At 46.8% G+C, this 12634-nt stretch overlaps 3 protein-coding genes across 4 annotated transcripts; 2 read left to right on the top strand and 1 right to left on the bottom strand.

Moving 5' to 3' along the window:
* Positions 1–3293: 3293 nt before the first annotated feature.
* Positions 3294–4902, top strand: LOC123096553 (non-specific lipid transfer protein GPI-anchored 15). Its single transcript, XM_044518316.1, has 3 exons — positions 3294–3311; positions 3758–4394; positions 4484–4902. Exons 1-3 carry the CDS (start codon positions 3294–3296, stop codon positions 4738–4740), a joined length of 912 nt encoding a protein of 303 aa, XP_044374251.1. The 3' UTR covers positions 4741–4902.
* Positions 4903–6028: 1126 nt separating this feature from the next.
* LOC123095642 (non-specific lipid transfer protein GPI-anchored 5) lies at positions 6029–7437 on the top strand. Its single transcript, XM_044517178.1, has 2 exons — positions 6029–6829; positions 6923–7437. The coding sequence occupies exons 1-2, from the start codon at positions 6511–6513 to the stop codon at positions 7285–7287; spliced, it is 684 nt and encodes a 227-aa protein (XP_044373113.1). The 5' UTR covers positions 6029–6510; the 3' UTR covers positions 7288–7437.
* On the bottom strand, positions 7404–12247 carry LOC123095641 (protein CDC73 homolog). 2 transcript variants are annotated; one of them, XR_006446279.1, is made up of 5 exons: positions 11207–12247; positions 10667–10749; positions 10477–10563; positions 9111–9209; positions 7404–7842 (listed from the first exon to the last, which is right to left on the bottom strand). XR_006446279.1 is itself a non-coding variant. In XM_044517177.1 (4 exons), exons 1-3 carry the CDS (start codon positions 12168–12170, stop codon positions 10477–10479), a joined length of 1134 nt encoding a protein of 377 aa, XP_044373112.1. In that variant the 5' UTR covers positions 12171–12247; the 3' UTR covers positions 7404–7842. The 2 variants fall into 2 exon arrangements, 1 of the variants encoding a protein (XP_044373112.1); XM_044517177.1 differs by lacking the exon at positions 9111–9209.
* Between the last annotated feature and the right edge of the window lie 387 nt (positions 12248–12634).

Here is a 12634-nt window from a genome sequence, read left to right on the forward strand (position 1 = left end):
ATTGTTAGCCGTGTGCGGCGCCCCCCTCCACAGTTTACGCCTCCGGTCATATTCATGTAGTGCTTAGGCGAAGCCCTGCGCGGTTCACTTCACCATCACCGTCACCACGCCGTCGTGCTGACGGAACTCTCCCTCGACACTTTGCTGGATCAAGAGTTCGAGTGACGTCATCGAGCTGAACGTGTACAGAACTCGGAGGTGCCGTACGTTCGGTGCTTGATCGGTCGGAATGAGAAGAAGTTCGACTACATCAACCGCGTTGTCAAACGCTTCCGCTTTCGGTCTACGAGGGTACGTGGACATACACTCCCCCTCTCGTTGCTATGCATCTCCTAGATAGATCTTGCGTGAGCGTAGGAACTTTTTTTAAATTGCATGCTACGTTTCCCAACACAAACACCTTTGGAGATACCTGTAGAGCATCTTTATGATCACCCAGTTACGTTGTGACGTTTGATAGAACACAAGCTATTCCTCCGGTATCCGGGAGTTGCATAATCTCATAGTCGAAGGAATATGTATTTGACATGAAGAAAGCAATAGCAATAAACTGAACGATCATTATGCTAAGCTAACGGATGGGTCTTGTCCATCACATCATTCTCCTAATGATGTTATCCCGTTATCAATGACAACACATGTCTATGGTTAGGAAACCTTAACCATCTTTGATCAACGAGCTAGTCTAATAGAGGCTTACTAGGGACACGGTATTTGTTTATGTATTCACACATGTATTTAAGTTTTCGATCATTACAATTCTAGCATGAATAATAAACCTTTATCATGAATAAGGAAATATAAAATTACAACTTTATGATTGCCTCTAGGGCATATTTCCTTCACTTTGTGCATTGTTTTTCTCATCAACTTCGGTTATCTCCAGTTGCTATTGCTAAGGAGAATTACAATTGTGTTTTGTTCTTTGAACAACTTCCTAATCTGTTGAATGTTCTTGGGATGTCTTGTAAGAAGATTAGAATGCTTTGTGTGGCTCGATATGAATGGATTATTACAACATTGGAATTGGAAGAAATTGAAACTGGTAAAGGCATGAATCAACAGATGGGTTTGATTAGGTCAGCGACACTCGTTGGGGATCCCACCGCAAAACTACTATGCATATTCTCCGCGTGTATCCTTCAATTCGCCTAGTTCCCAACAAGATAGCAAGAACCACTCTGAAAACCAATGGGGCTATGCTTGCTGAAACTATGTTTGCATAAGTTGAGTCATTTAACTTTGTTTTCATGGCACACTTGTTGCAAACCATATTTGGGTACACCAATGACTGAAGTAGTGATTTGCAAAAGAAAGATCAAGACACTGTCAATGCCGTTGAACTCATTCATTTGACAAAGATTCAGTTACAGTTAATGAAAGATGATTGGTGGGAGAGAAAATTAAAGAGGTCACTTCTTTTCGTGTCAAGCATAAAGTAAAAGCTCCCCAAGCATGGTTAGTACAAGCGGCCTAGAAGACCCTCAAGATTCTAGAAAAAACTCACAAATCTCCATTGCTTCCATGTTGAGGTGTTTTTGGGTCTTGTTGATAGGAAACTTCAGGAGCTTGGAGATAGACTTAATGAGGTAAACATTGAATTATTTCATTGCATGGGATCATTCAATCCGGTTAATTCTTTTGCCGCTTATCATAAGAAAAAATTGGTTAAGCTTGCACATCTTTATCCTATGAATTTCATGGAGAAAGATTTGATGCATATTCCTTAACAACTTACACACTTCACTATTGATATGCGTAGAGATGAGAGATTTAGAAAGGTCAAAGATATAATCGACCTTTCTATTATGCTTGTCGACACAAACAAGAGTGTCACTTTTAACCATGTTTACGAGCTTCTCAAATTGGTTATAATCCTACAAGCAGTGACAACTAGTGTTAAGAGAGTATTCCCTTCGATGTCTTTTGTGAAAGACAAGCTACGGAACAAAATGGGAATTCGACTCTTGAATGATTGCTTGGTTACAATTGTTGAGAGGGAATTTGTTTTTCAAGTGAAAGATGATTTTGTCGTATCTGGCTTTCTAACCATGATAGAGCGTATGATTGTGTTGTAATTTTCTTCTCTATTTTATAGTTTCCTTTAAGTTTTGAGATTTTGTCGCAATTGTGAACAATTTGTATCTGTATTGCCATGAACCAATTGGCTTCTCCGTTAGGGTGAAAAAGAAATTTTGAACACCCAATGTTGAACTTCTGGATCACCACTGCTCTGTCAGGTTGCTCCATGAATTATGAGATGCAATTGCGTATCTTGCAAGTCTACATCGCTGGATGCATGCAGCCATCCGTCCCGCTAATTAGTGTCGAGTTCATCCGAGTTTTCTCACCAAAATGGTGACATTTCTCACCACCACGGTAACATCTCTCGGAACATCTGTGTAAAAGCAATGCACCCTGCAAAGTGCAAGCTACTTTTTGGACGTTAGATAGAGCAGTCGATCTGCCCGTTGCACATTTAAAATTAGGAAGAGAGAGTCATTGTTTTCTGTTTGTGTTAGTAGAAGGCCCATGTTAAAAGGATTTCGGCAATGGCTACACTAGAGATAACCATAAAATTTAACACCGGTGCCCTGATGGCTACCTAGAAAATTTCACATTTGACACATTATGAATGTTCTTAGACACCTTTTTTGAAATGGGGTTCAACACCGTACCTCTGTATCTATCGCTCCACACAACCATTTATATTGAAGTATCACAAAACCATCTGACGAAGTTACCTAAGAGACTACAAATACAAAAAAAGGGCCCATGATTAGATTACATGAATCATACACACGACATATTACTGGACCGCCATTCAAACATATTGAATATAGCCATACGGCTATCTCCCATTGGTTGCATCCGAAATCCGTGGACGCGCGAGCCTCCGCACGTTGCAAGGAACCACATACGGGTCCCAAGATTTAGCTATGAAGATGACATAAAAATGGAAGTTTTGATATGTGAAAAACACAATCATTTCGCCAAATTCGGATTGCCCACACTAAAGCACATATTCCCACCTGGACATGAGTTCTAAGTTTCGGGTTTACATCAACCAACTAGTTCCCAAACATATTTATTATACTACTTATCAGAGGAGGTAGGTTAAAAGCTACATGAATCGATTGTTTGTCTTCCATTATCAAAAAAACTTTTGACGATCTGATGAATGAATTAGAGATCCAGCGAAGAAAAAAGTACACCACTTCCCGCATAACTTTTAGGTGATTTTTTTAATGCTCTGTTAGCTCCACGAATTTCGATATACAGAGGCTGAGGCGATGTCGAAAGCTCAAAAAGTAAAAGGTGGAAGATTCAGATTGAAAGGTGCACATTTTTGAATTGAAGCTCAAAGAATAGAATTCGACCATGAGTCAAGGACCGAGGCATACACGCTGACGTGCCAAAAAAAAGAGCCATGCATGTCCATGAGTTTTGGATGAAAAACCAACACACTTTTTTCTTCCCAATCTTGTAGCACGACCTTGAGTCACACAACAATGAACGGAGAGGTCCAAATTATTTTGCGACAATGTAATCCCTACTTCATTAGTACAGTACCAATTAATTTTATCTTTTACTAGTCGTTCTTCGTCCAGTTGTCTGTGCATTGTATTGGTTTTGTGTTTGCTTGATATTAATCAGATTTAAGTTGCACTTTGGGTGTTTTTTTTAAATCATTATTATTATCTCCTTTCAAAAAAGGAGAGAGAGACTCTGATGCACGATCCGTCCCAGCTAACAGTGTCGAGTTCATCCGAGTTTTCCCACCAACACGGTAACATCTCTGGGAAAAGCAGTGGCAGTGCACCCTGCAAAGTGCAAGCTACTCCACTTTTGGACGTTAGATAGGGCAGTCGATCTGCCCGTCGCTACCGAGCCACCGGTCGCTCGTCCAACAAAGCATCCGAGCACCTATAAATTGAACCACGAGCCCACGGCACGACGGCACGTCCACCGGCCGACCGCACAGTGCATCACAAAGCCCGGCCAGTTCACCCCGATCATCATCCACCCACCAATGGCTCGACGCCGGAGCGGCGGCATCTCGTTCTCGCCCGCGCTGAGCCTGGGGCTCGCCGTGCTGGCCGTCACATGGGCGGCGTCCACGGCACAGCAGCAGCAGCAGCAGCCGCCGGCCGTGCCGACCGTGAGCGTGCCGAGCTGCCCGCCGGTGCAGGCCTCGCTGTCACCGTGCGTGAGCTACTTCATCGGCAACTCCTCGTCGCCGTCCGACGCGTGCTGCGTCCAGATGCGGGCCCTGTTCCAGTCGCAGGCGCCCTGCCTCTGCGCCGCCGTGTCCGCCGTGCCCGCCCAGCTCGGGTCCGTGGTCGGCGGCCTGCTCCCCACCGCGTGCAACCTGCCCCCCAACGCCTGCTCTGGTACGTCCATGACATGATATACATGTAGAAAAACTGAGATGGAGCGAAAGTGACTAACCACTTCTGTTGGTGTGTGCGTGTGTGTGCAGCCGTGACAGGGACCTCGGGCTCTGCTCCGGCCGGTGGCGCAGCGGCGCCGTCGTCGTCGGGGACGCCTACTGATGCTGCTGCGGCTGCGCCGGCGACCGGTCCCGCTGATGCGAACCCGGCTGGCACGCCTTCCGGTGGTGGGGTGAAGTCGGTTCCGGGGACGGTTGATTCGGCCGCCGAGTGCAAGGGGACCTCTGCTGCCGTCGCGGTCCTCCTGGCCATGGCTGCCTCGTTCCTAGCTGCTTCTGTTTTCTGATCTCGTTATGTGATCCGGGGCTTGTTTGTGAGTTTGTGACTCGATTAGATGGATGTGCCGCCTGTTATTTACGGAGTATCAGTGAGTCTGTCATTGATTTGCTCCACTGCACATCAGCATTGTGACTTCTCTTTAATGGATCATTACCCCCAATTCACATCAGACTTGTCACTTGGTGGTGCGACATATGTAGTGCTAGCTTTTGCAACGAGGAATTAATCTCACTTGGTGCTTTCCTCCAACGTCTCACGGAGCTGGGAATGGGGCTCCTGAATCGTTGTCATGTGCCCTAACAGTGTATGGGTTCATCAGACAAAGCAAATCGGCCCGACAAGCCACAAAACAGCATTGCGTGATGCACCTGAATTCGTGATAGACTTGAACATGTTCTTTGCTCTAAATTCCATCAAAATTCGTCATGGATTTGAGTAGCTTCTTTATTGCGCCGGTATCTTCTTCTGCAAAGTACTCCCTCTGTTTTTCTTTTATTCTGCATATTAGTTTAGTCCTGAGTTGAACTTTATAAAGTTTAATCAAGTTTATAGAAAACAATATAAACATTTACAATAAGAAATATACATTGTATGAAAATATATTCAACGATGAATCAAATATTATTATTTGGCATTGTAGGTGTTAACAAAAAAAATTGTAATTTTGGTCATAGTTTACAATCTTTGCTTAAGACAAAGCTAAAATGTGGATAAAAAGGGAGATAGTATGATATAAAAAAGGGCGTGGCTAGATCTCAGTCGACTGAGACTTAACCAAGTTTCAGTCAAGTGACAGAACATATAAACAGAAAAAGACAAAATTTTGCACAGATCTCCATATAAGATATCATGAATATAGCATCGACCGAGACTTTGTTAAGTCTCAGTCGACTGAGATTTAGTAATCCCGATATAAAAACAGATGGAAAGACACCTTTGGCAATGGTAGAACCTCCAGGGAATAGGAGGGTTCAACAAAATTAAAGTGAAACAAATTGGTGGAACCTGAATCTGAACTAGGTTTAAACAGATTTTTGGGGCAAAATTAGATGAGTTTCTGTCCAATTCAAATTTCAGAGGAGGCCAAACCCTGGCCAAATTAAAACGGCATTGTGCCTAATTTTACTGAGAAGCACTGATCTCTCACTTGGTTAAAACCGAGTATGATTACGACAAGTAGAGCCCGCATGTAAGCCCTGACGCGGCGCAAATGTCACCTCAGTTTGTTCGACTTTTGTGACAACGTTTCAAATGGATTCAAGGGTTCAGGTTCAGTGACGACGGTTGCAGTTCTTATGAAAATTTACAACAAATCTGGGCCGGGAATATTTGAACGCTTAGGAGAGGTGGGGCCCACAATGGGTACTTAGTTTTGCCCCACACACACACACAAAAAAAGTCACTGGGTACTCTGTAGAGGCTCTGTTTTCGTTCACCAGGCGAGCGCGAGCATGGGAGGCAATCGGGTTGGCGACCAACCATCCAAGCCGACCTCATCAAAGCACATTCTGCAGGAAAGCGGCCCGGTAGGATGGACCTCTCGCAGTCGCGGAGCGCCGGCAGCGGGTGACATTCTCCGATCAGTTCACCGGCGAGCCCCGAAAAAGCCCGGGCAGCAGTTAGATAGACCGGCTCATCCACCCGGCCACCGTTTCCGAGCTTTTCCCAACAGTTTCCCGTATAAACCCTGCCGCCTCCATCGTCTTCCCCTCGTCGAATCAATCCAATCCACCCCAGTCCAATCCATTCCATTCCATTCCACCTAGAACTACCGACGATGGCTCGGAGCGGGCTCGGGGTGGTCGCCGTCCTCGTCCTCGCCGCGACGGCGACCCTGTGCTCGGCGCAGATGACGATGACGATGCCCACCTGCGCGCCGGTGCCGCTCAGCCTGTCCCCGTGCATCGGCTACCTCTTCGGCGCCGGCTCGGCGGCGCTGCCGTCGTGCTGCTCGCAGCTCCAGGCCTTCTTCCAGTCCCAGGGGCCCTGCCTGTGCGCCATGTCCAAGCTCGCGCCCAGCCCCTTCGGCCTCGTCCTCGGCCAGGTCCAGGGCATGATCCCCAACGTGTGCAACCTGCCCACCGACCCGTGCGATGGTGCGTCACCTCGCCTCCCTTCTTTCACCACTACTATACTACAAGAAACAATTTACAGGGTTTTTACTGACGAAAAATGTGATGATGATGCAGATGTCTTTGGGGCGAGCAATTCGACGGACGACTCCACCCCGCAGCCAACCGCAAAGGCCGCGTCTCCGGAAGCGGCACCTCCGGCAGCCACTCCCGCCGAGCCTGAGCCAGAGCATGCAGCCACAACGTCGACGACGCCGGAGAGTGCCGGTGCGACTGAAGCTCCCCCGGCAGCAGGTGACGATTCTCCGGCTGTTGCCACGAAGACAGGACAGGTTGCCCCCCAAGGCGCTGGATCAAGCACCGATTCACAGGGGATATCAAAGCTCCCAGAACTGCTGCACGCAGCAGGCGCGCCGAGCTCCGCCGCTGCCACCGTGCTCATCAGTGTGGTTCTTGCCTATGTTTCGGCCATGTTTGTGTAAACCCCCATAGCCATTACCGTGACACCAGCAAATGTATCGATGTACCCTACGGCGCGGTGTAGATTCAGGCCGCGCCCGTGTTACACCATGTTGCAGTGAGAATGTTACAGTTCATGTGTTCGAAGCAAAGCAAAATGTTCTAGGGTTTCAGATCCTGATGGCTCGCGTTGGTTACAACAATGGAATCAGACAATGTTCCGGCAGGAGAATAACACCTACCTGCCATAATTCCCCAATATCCGCACAAGGAAATGGTGAAAAGATGACGACACCATCTCCAACAATGCCGCGGATGAAGTAGCCTAGCACAATGTCACCAGTCTACAGTTAATATGTCAGATTGGATAGACTACATCATAGCTTAGCAACCGAAATGCACATAAGATGCAAATCCTCATGAATGCAGGTTCCTGGCATCTCATTCCACCGTCGACCGGCACCTGAAATACGAGGCTGGGATCAAGGGGTGCTTGTTCTGCTTGTCCACAACTCAACCAGCATAAGTCCACTTCCATCACCCAACATGGTATTTGAGTATTTCGGTCACAACAGCGACTGTAAAACAAAATCGGGAAGAAAATGTCACTAACGGATGAGGCCATGAAAAATGCTTGATAAAATTCATTCAAAATCCAAGGAAAAATATCCAAAACTAACTCGAAACATGCAAGGTTAATACGTAGTATATCCTAAGCAAAATGCAGGGTAGAAAGCTGACAGTTAACAAATACGATATGAAAAATGATATTATTAAGAAACAGTAAGACATACCGAGCTATGCCTCTCCACAGCGGTTAGGCCCTCCCACCCGTCCGATTTTAGACATGCATGGCCTGGATCACCTCTGTCATCTACCCCTGCCCCACTTTTACCGCGAAACGGCTACCAAACGTAAACTGGGCCACTACTCTGAAGAACGACTTCGGCGATTTCCTGTGAGCTGGACCAACACATTGAGCCAGGGTAACTACGTGCGCGAACCCAGCCCAGCGCCGTGCCCCCCCCATCCCTCCTGGTTTTCTCCATCGGCGACATATCCTCTCCCCTCACCATGATGGAAGCCTCCTCTCTCCCCCTCGCCGCTGATGATGCTTAGGGTTCCGCCTGCTCCTGATTGCTGCAGCATGGGAGGCCATGCGCAACACCGTTACTGTTGACGGTGGAGAGGAGATCATCGGCAAGGAAGGTGACCTTAATAATCTAGGCGTGAAAATGATATTAAGGTAGGCATTCTTTCTCCGTTTCTCAATTCCATCAATCTCCTCCTGAGATCCCCTCCCAGATCTCACAACCACAACTCTCACTCTCTCAGCTTGCTTATATAAGTTATATTTATGATTTGGTAACAAGTTGCCCTGGTGTTTGCTTAGGTTTCCCCTGATTTTGTTTGCTTTTGTTTCTATACGTGTTAGGTTATGAGGGTTACAACTAGGTACAAATCTTAACAGGGACTTATCTTCTTGGGATGCAAAGAATGAAGTTAAATTAGTCTTTCTGTGTGCAGTTTCTGTAGGTACTGTCAGGGAGATGGCCAGTTAATCTGCAAAATTTCTGTATTTGAGAGATTGTGTCTGGCTGTGAGTTCATGCAGATTTTGGTTCTATCATGCACAGTAAAAACTTGTCTGCTCACATACGTTCAGCTGCTGCAGATGATGCATGGGTATTGCAGTAAATATGTTCACAGTATAAACTGAACAATCGATTCGGTAACTCTACTTTTGGTTTGACGGATCTATGGCTTATGGAGAATTCATGCAATAGACATCTAAAGTTGAAACTTGGAGATATCTTATATCCGCATGTTCACCTCTCAGTTCTCACCTTTTTTTTTGTCTCGTTCCTTCATTTAAGCATAAGTTCAGTTTGATTTGCTCAAGGTAGCTGCAAGTCGCATGTATAGTTTCTTCACTTAGGCCCCCCCTGAGAAGAAAATTATTGTGTTTTAGATGAAGTAATTGGTATGAAGAATGTGTGTCATACCCAAATGAGTTAACATGCTTTTCATTCTTGTCAGTATGATGATCATGAATGGCTAGGATACTTTAGATCAAACATATGAGTTGGGGTTGGGGTGTACTCCAGATGAGTATACTGTTGAGAGCGGATCAGTGAACTAAACAAGCTGTGGGCATAAATGGCATGACCAAATGCCAGTGATGATAAGGCTCTTTGCTACTTGGATACTGGCAGCATATCACACTAAGCAAGGAGGAAACAACATCCGTGTTTTAACATGTGAAGCTACATTCCAGCCCAATCAATTACTGTTATCTGAAATTGTCTTGAGAGCAGCTATATATATGCAAACATGTTTAAATCAACTATATGGACCGGTTCATGCAAATTTAACCTATGTATGCATTGTGACTGTTATAGACCGGATCATGTAAATTAAGATAATTCTATCACCGAAATGAACGGTGCGGCAAAGCGCTTCATCATGGTCTAGTTCAACTATATATCCTAGCCCAGTTGCCACCACGGCCTCATTATCTCATTATCAGGGATATGCCTGACAGACCATAAACATTACCACATGCAAGCTCAATGATGACATTACAGGCCCACTTCTGGCAAGAAGTTGGAACAGTTTAACTTGCATAAAGGCAAAACCTACTATGAGCATTGCAGAACTGAAAAGGTTACACTTAGCAAATCCTCGAGCATTGTATTTAAACAATATATAGAAATATGTGAATCCCTAATAGATCAAAATAATAATGTCAAGATGCTAGTAGTTGATGCCATTTCTGGATTCTTCTAACAATTAATATAGAAATAGCAAGAAGCCAACAACTAAAACTACCAGTGTGAATTATTAAAACATGACAGTAAAGGAAGTTACACACTATGATGGCTTCTCTTGTTATAAAATTAACTTGAATAGCACAATCTGATATCATCATGCATATTTGAAGTGAAGCCTTCATCCTAATTACCTGCAGGACTACCCCCACACTATACCCTAGGTCATCAAATGCTTGATAAGTCCATAGCACAAAGAACAAAACTGAACCTTCAGTAAACACACATGTATCACTAAGGTTACTGCAAAGACACTTAAACTTTAAGAAAACACATGATAACCAATCTTAAAAACCCGGTTATTAAATTCACCAGGAATTCAAGGTGTCCATATCAAGTACAGAATGGAAGGGACAGCTTAAAAGATCACACGGTTAGATACCTATGAGCGTGCCCGCACAAATTCATCCAGCCGATCCCACACCTCCAGAGCAGCCGGTCTGTCTTGATGCCTTTTATTCTTGCTTATCTGCACCATAGGTTAGTAACACAATAAAGCAGCTGTAAGTGGGAGCAAAATAGAATTTGATTACAATAACCAAAAAACATACGAAAAAATTCCTCCCACTCACAGATATGATTTTGACATTCCACTGTTTGACCACTTTTGCTGAATCCACACTATCATCTTCAAAGCGTACAAAGAACCCAATAACTGAGAAAAGTTTAAAATGTTAGGCCACAGATGGTATCGACTTGCTGTGCTGAAAAGAGAAACAGAGCAATCTAATGTTCCATGTTGCATTACAAATACCATTTATGACCAAGTTAGTGGGAGGCCTTGCTAGGAACAGAGATAAAAGGCACAGGCAGCCGGATATGATTTGGTTAGCCAATGTCAATGCCAGAAACAAGCATCATTTTAACCCAATTGGGTTAACAAAGTAAGTAGTCAAAGTGTACTCCCGGTACAGAACAACCCTATCCTGCAATGTTGAGGGGCAATTCATCGATCCCTATGAACCTCGGTACGAAAATCTTGAATCACTGATGTGATGTAATTATTTCTACAGTACAGTTTTTGAGCAAAAACTAACGAAGCTATTGGAGATGCTAACACAACAAATCGCAGATATACTACAAAGAGGCAAGCACTAGAATGGGCGGCAAACCTTTGTTGAAGATGTCCACATGACCCTTGAAGGGCCAGTCCTTGAACTGCCACTCCTTTCCGAGCACAAACACGGCCACGACCCGCGCCCAGTCGTCGGCCTTGAGCGAGGCCGGCTTGTCCCTGACCTCGAACGCCACCGGACCGCCAGCGCCGCGGACGTGCTTCTTCTGCAGGGTGACGCACTCGGGCTTGGGGCTCCCCTTCATGGCCCGCATCTTCTCGTCGCTGGGCACGAACACGAAGTCCTCCAGGAAGTCCCTCACGTTGTAGATGGTGATGAGCGTCTGCGACGCGCTGGGCACCAGTATGATGGGCACGAAGCCGTCGCCGAGCGACTTGTCGAGCTTGGGGTTCGCGAGGGAGGCGGCGGCGGTGGAGGAGGGCTCGTGCCGGCCCGTGGCGGAGGGCGCGGCGTCCTTGTTGCGGAGGCGGTCCTCCTCGCGGCGCAGCGCGGCGTGGTAGATGGCGAGGAAGTCGCGGCCGCGGGCGTCGAGGACGGCGTTGCGGTCCTTGAGGGGCCGCTCGAGGGCGCGGACGTGGGCGGTGGAGGCGTCGTCGGCGTCGGGGCCCTCCCCCTCCTCGTCCTCCGGCAGCGGCGGGGGCGGCGGCGGGTGGGCGTCCTGCGCGAAGGAGGAGGGGAGGAGGGGATCGGCGGAGGGGAGGGAACTGTCCCCGAAGTGGAGGAAGTCGAGGAAGGTCTTGCGGTCCGGGAGGGAGACGGGCGGGATCCGGCGGAGGCGGGCGGCCTGGAGGAAGTCGGTGTGCTTGAGGTCGTTGTGCTGGGCGAGGAAGACGGCGGCGGAGAGCGGGTAGGGGCGGCCCGACTGCTTGGAGGTGAAGGCGGTGGGGGCGTTGGCCGGGAAGGTGTAGTCGTCGCCGAAGAGGACGTCGTCGCCGTTGAAGATGATCTTGTCCAGGTCGCCGCGGGCGGCGTAGTCCCGGAGCACGGCCAGGGGATCCATGGCCGCGCCGGAGCTCTGGTTCTCGCTGGATCTGGTGGTTCTGGGGTTTGTGTTTTTTTTTCCGGAGGGTTTGTGAAGCGAATGCGGATCCATTTCAAGCAGCTAGCCCGTTAACTAAAGGCCCAAATGTACATGGGCTGGGTAACTTGTGCATGATTCAATAATCCAAAGATGAGCCTCGGTGGTGAACAGTAGATAAAAACTTCTATCCCTAAAAAAACAAAAACTTCTTGTTTCAAAAAAAAAGTAGGGAAAAATCCAAGATGCTCGGATGAGCTAGCGTGCAAATTTTGGTGGTCAAATGACATCTGAAAAGCTCGTGGCAAAAAAAAAACAAAATTGGATCAACACCATGCTTTCTTTCAGAGTTTCTTTCAGAGTATCTTTCAGTTTCACAGACAACTTTTGCTTTCTTTTGTATGCATTACCTACTCGCGGCATTATGTTGCCATTTCTGATTCCCA

This window comes from Triticum aestivum, chromosome 4D, assembly GCF_018294505.1.
Source record: "Triticum aestivum cultivar Chinese Spring chromosome 4D, IWGSC CS RefSeq v2.1, whole genome shotgun sequence".
Taxonomy (NCBI): domain Eukaryota; kingdom Viridiplantae; phylum Streptophyta; class Magnoliopsida; order Poales; family Poaceae; genus Triticum; species Triticum aestivum.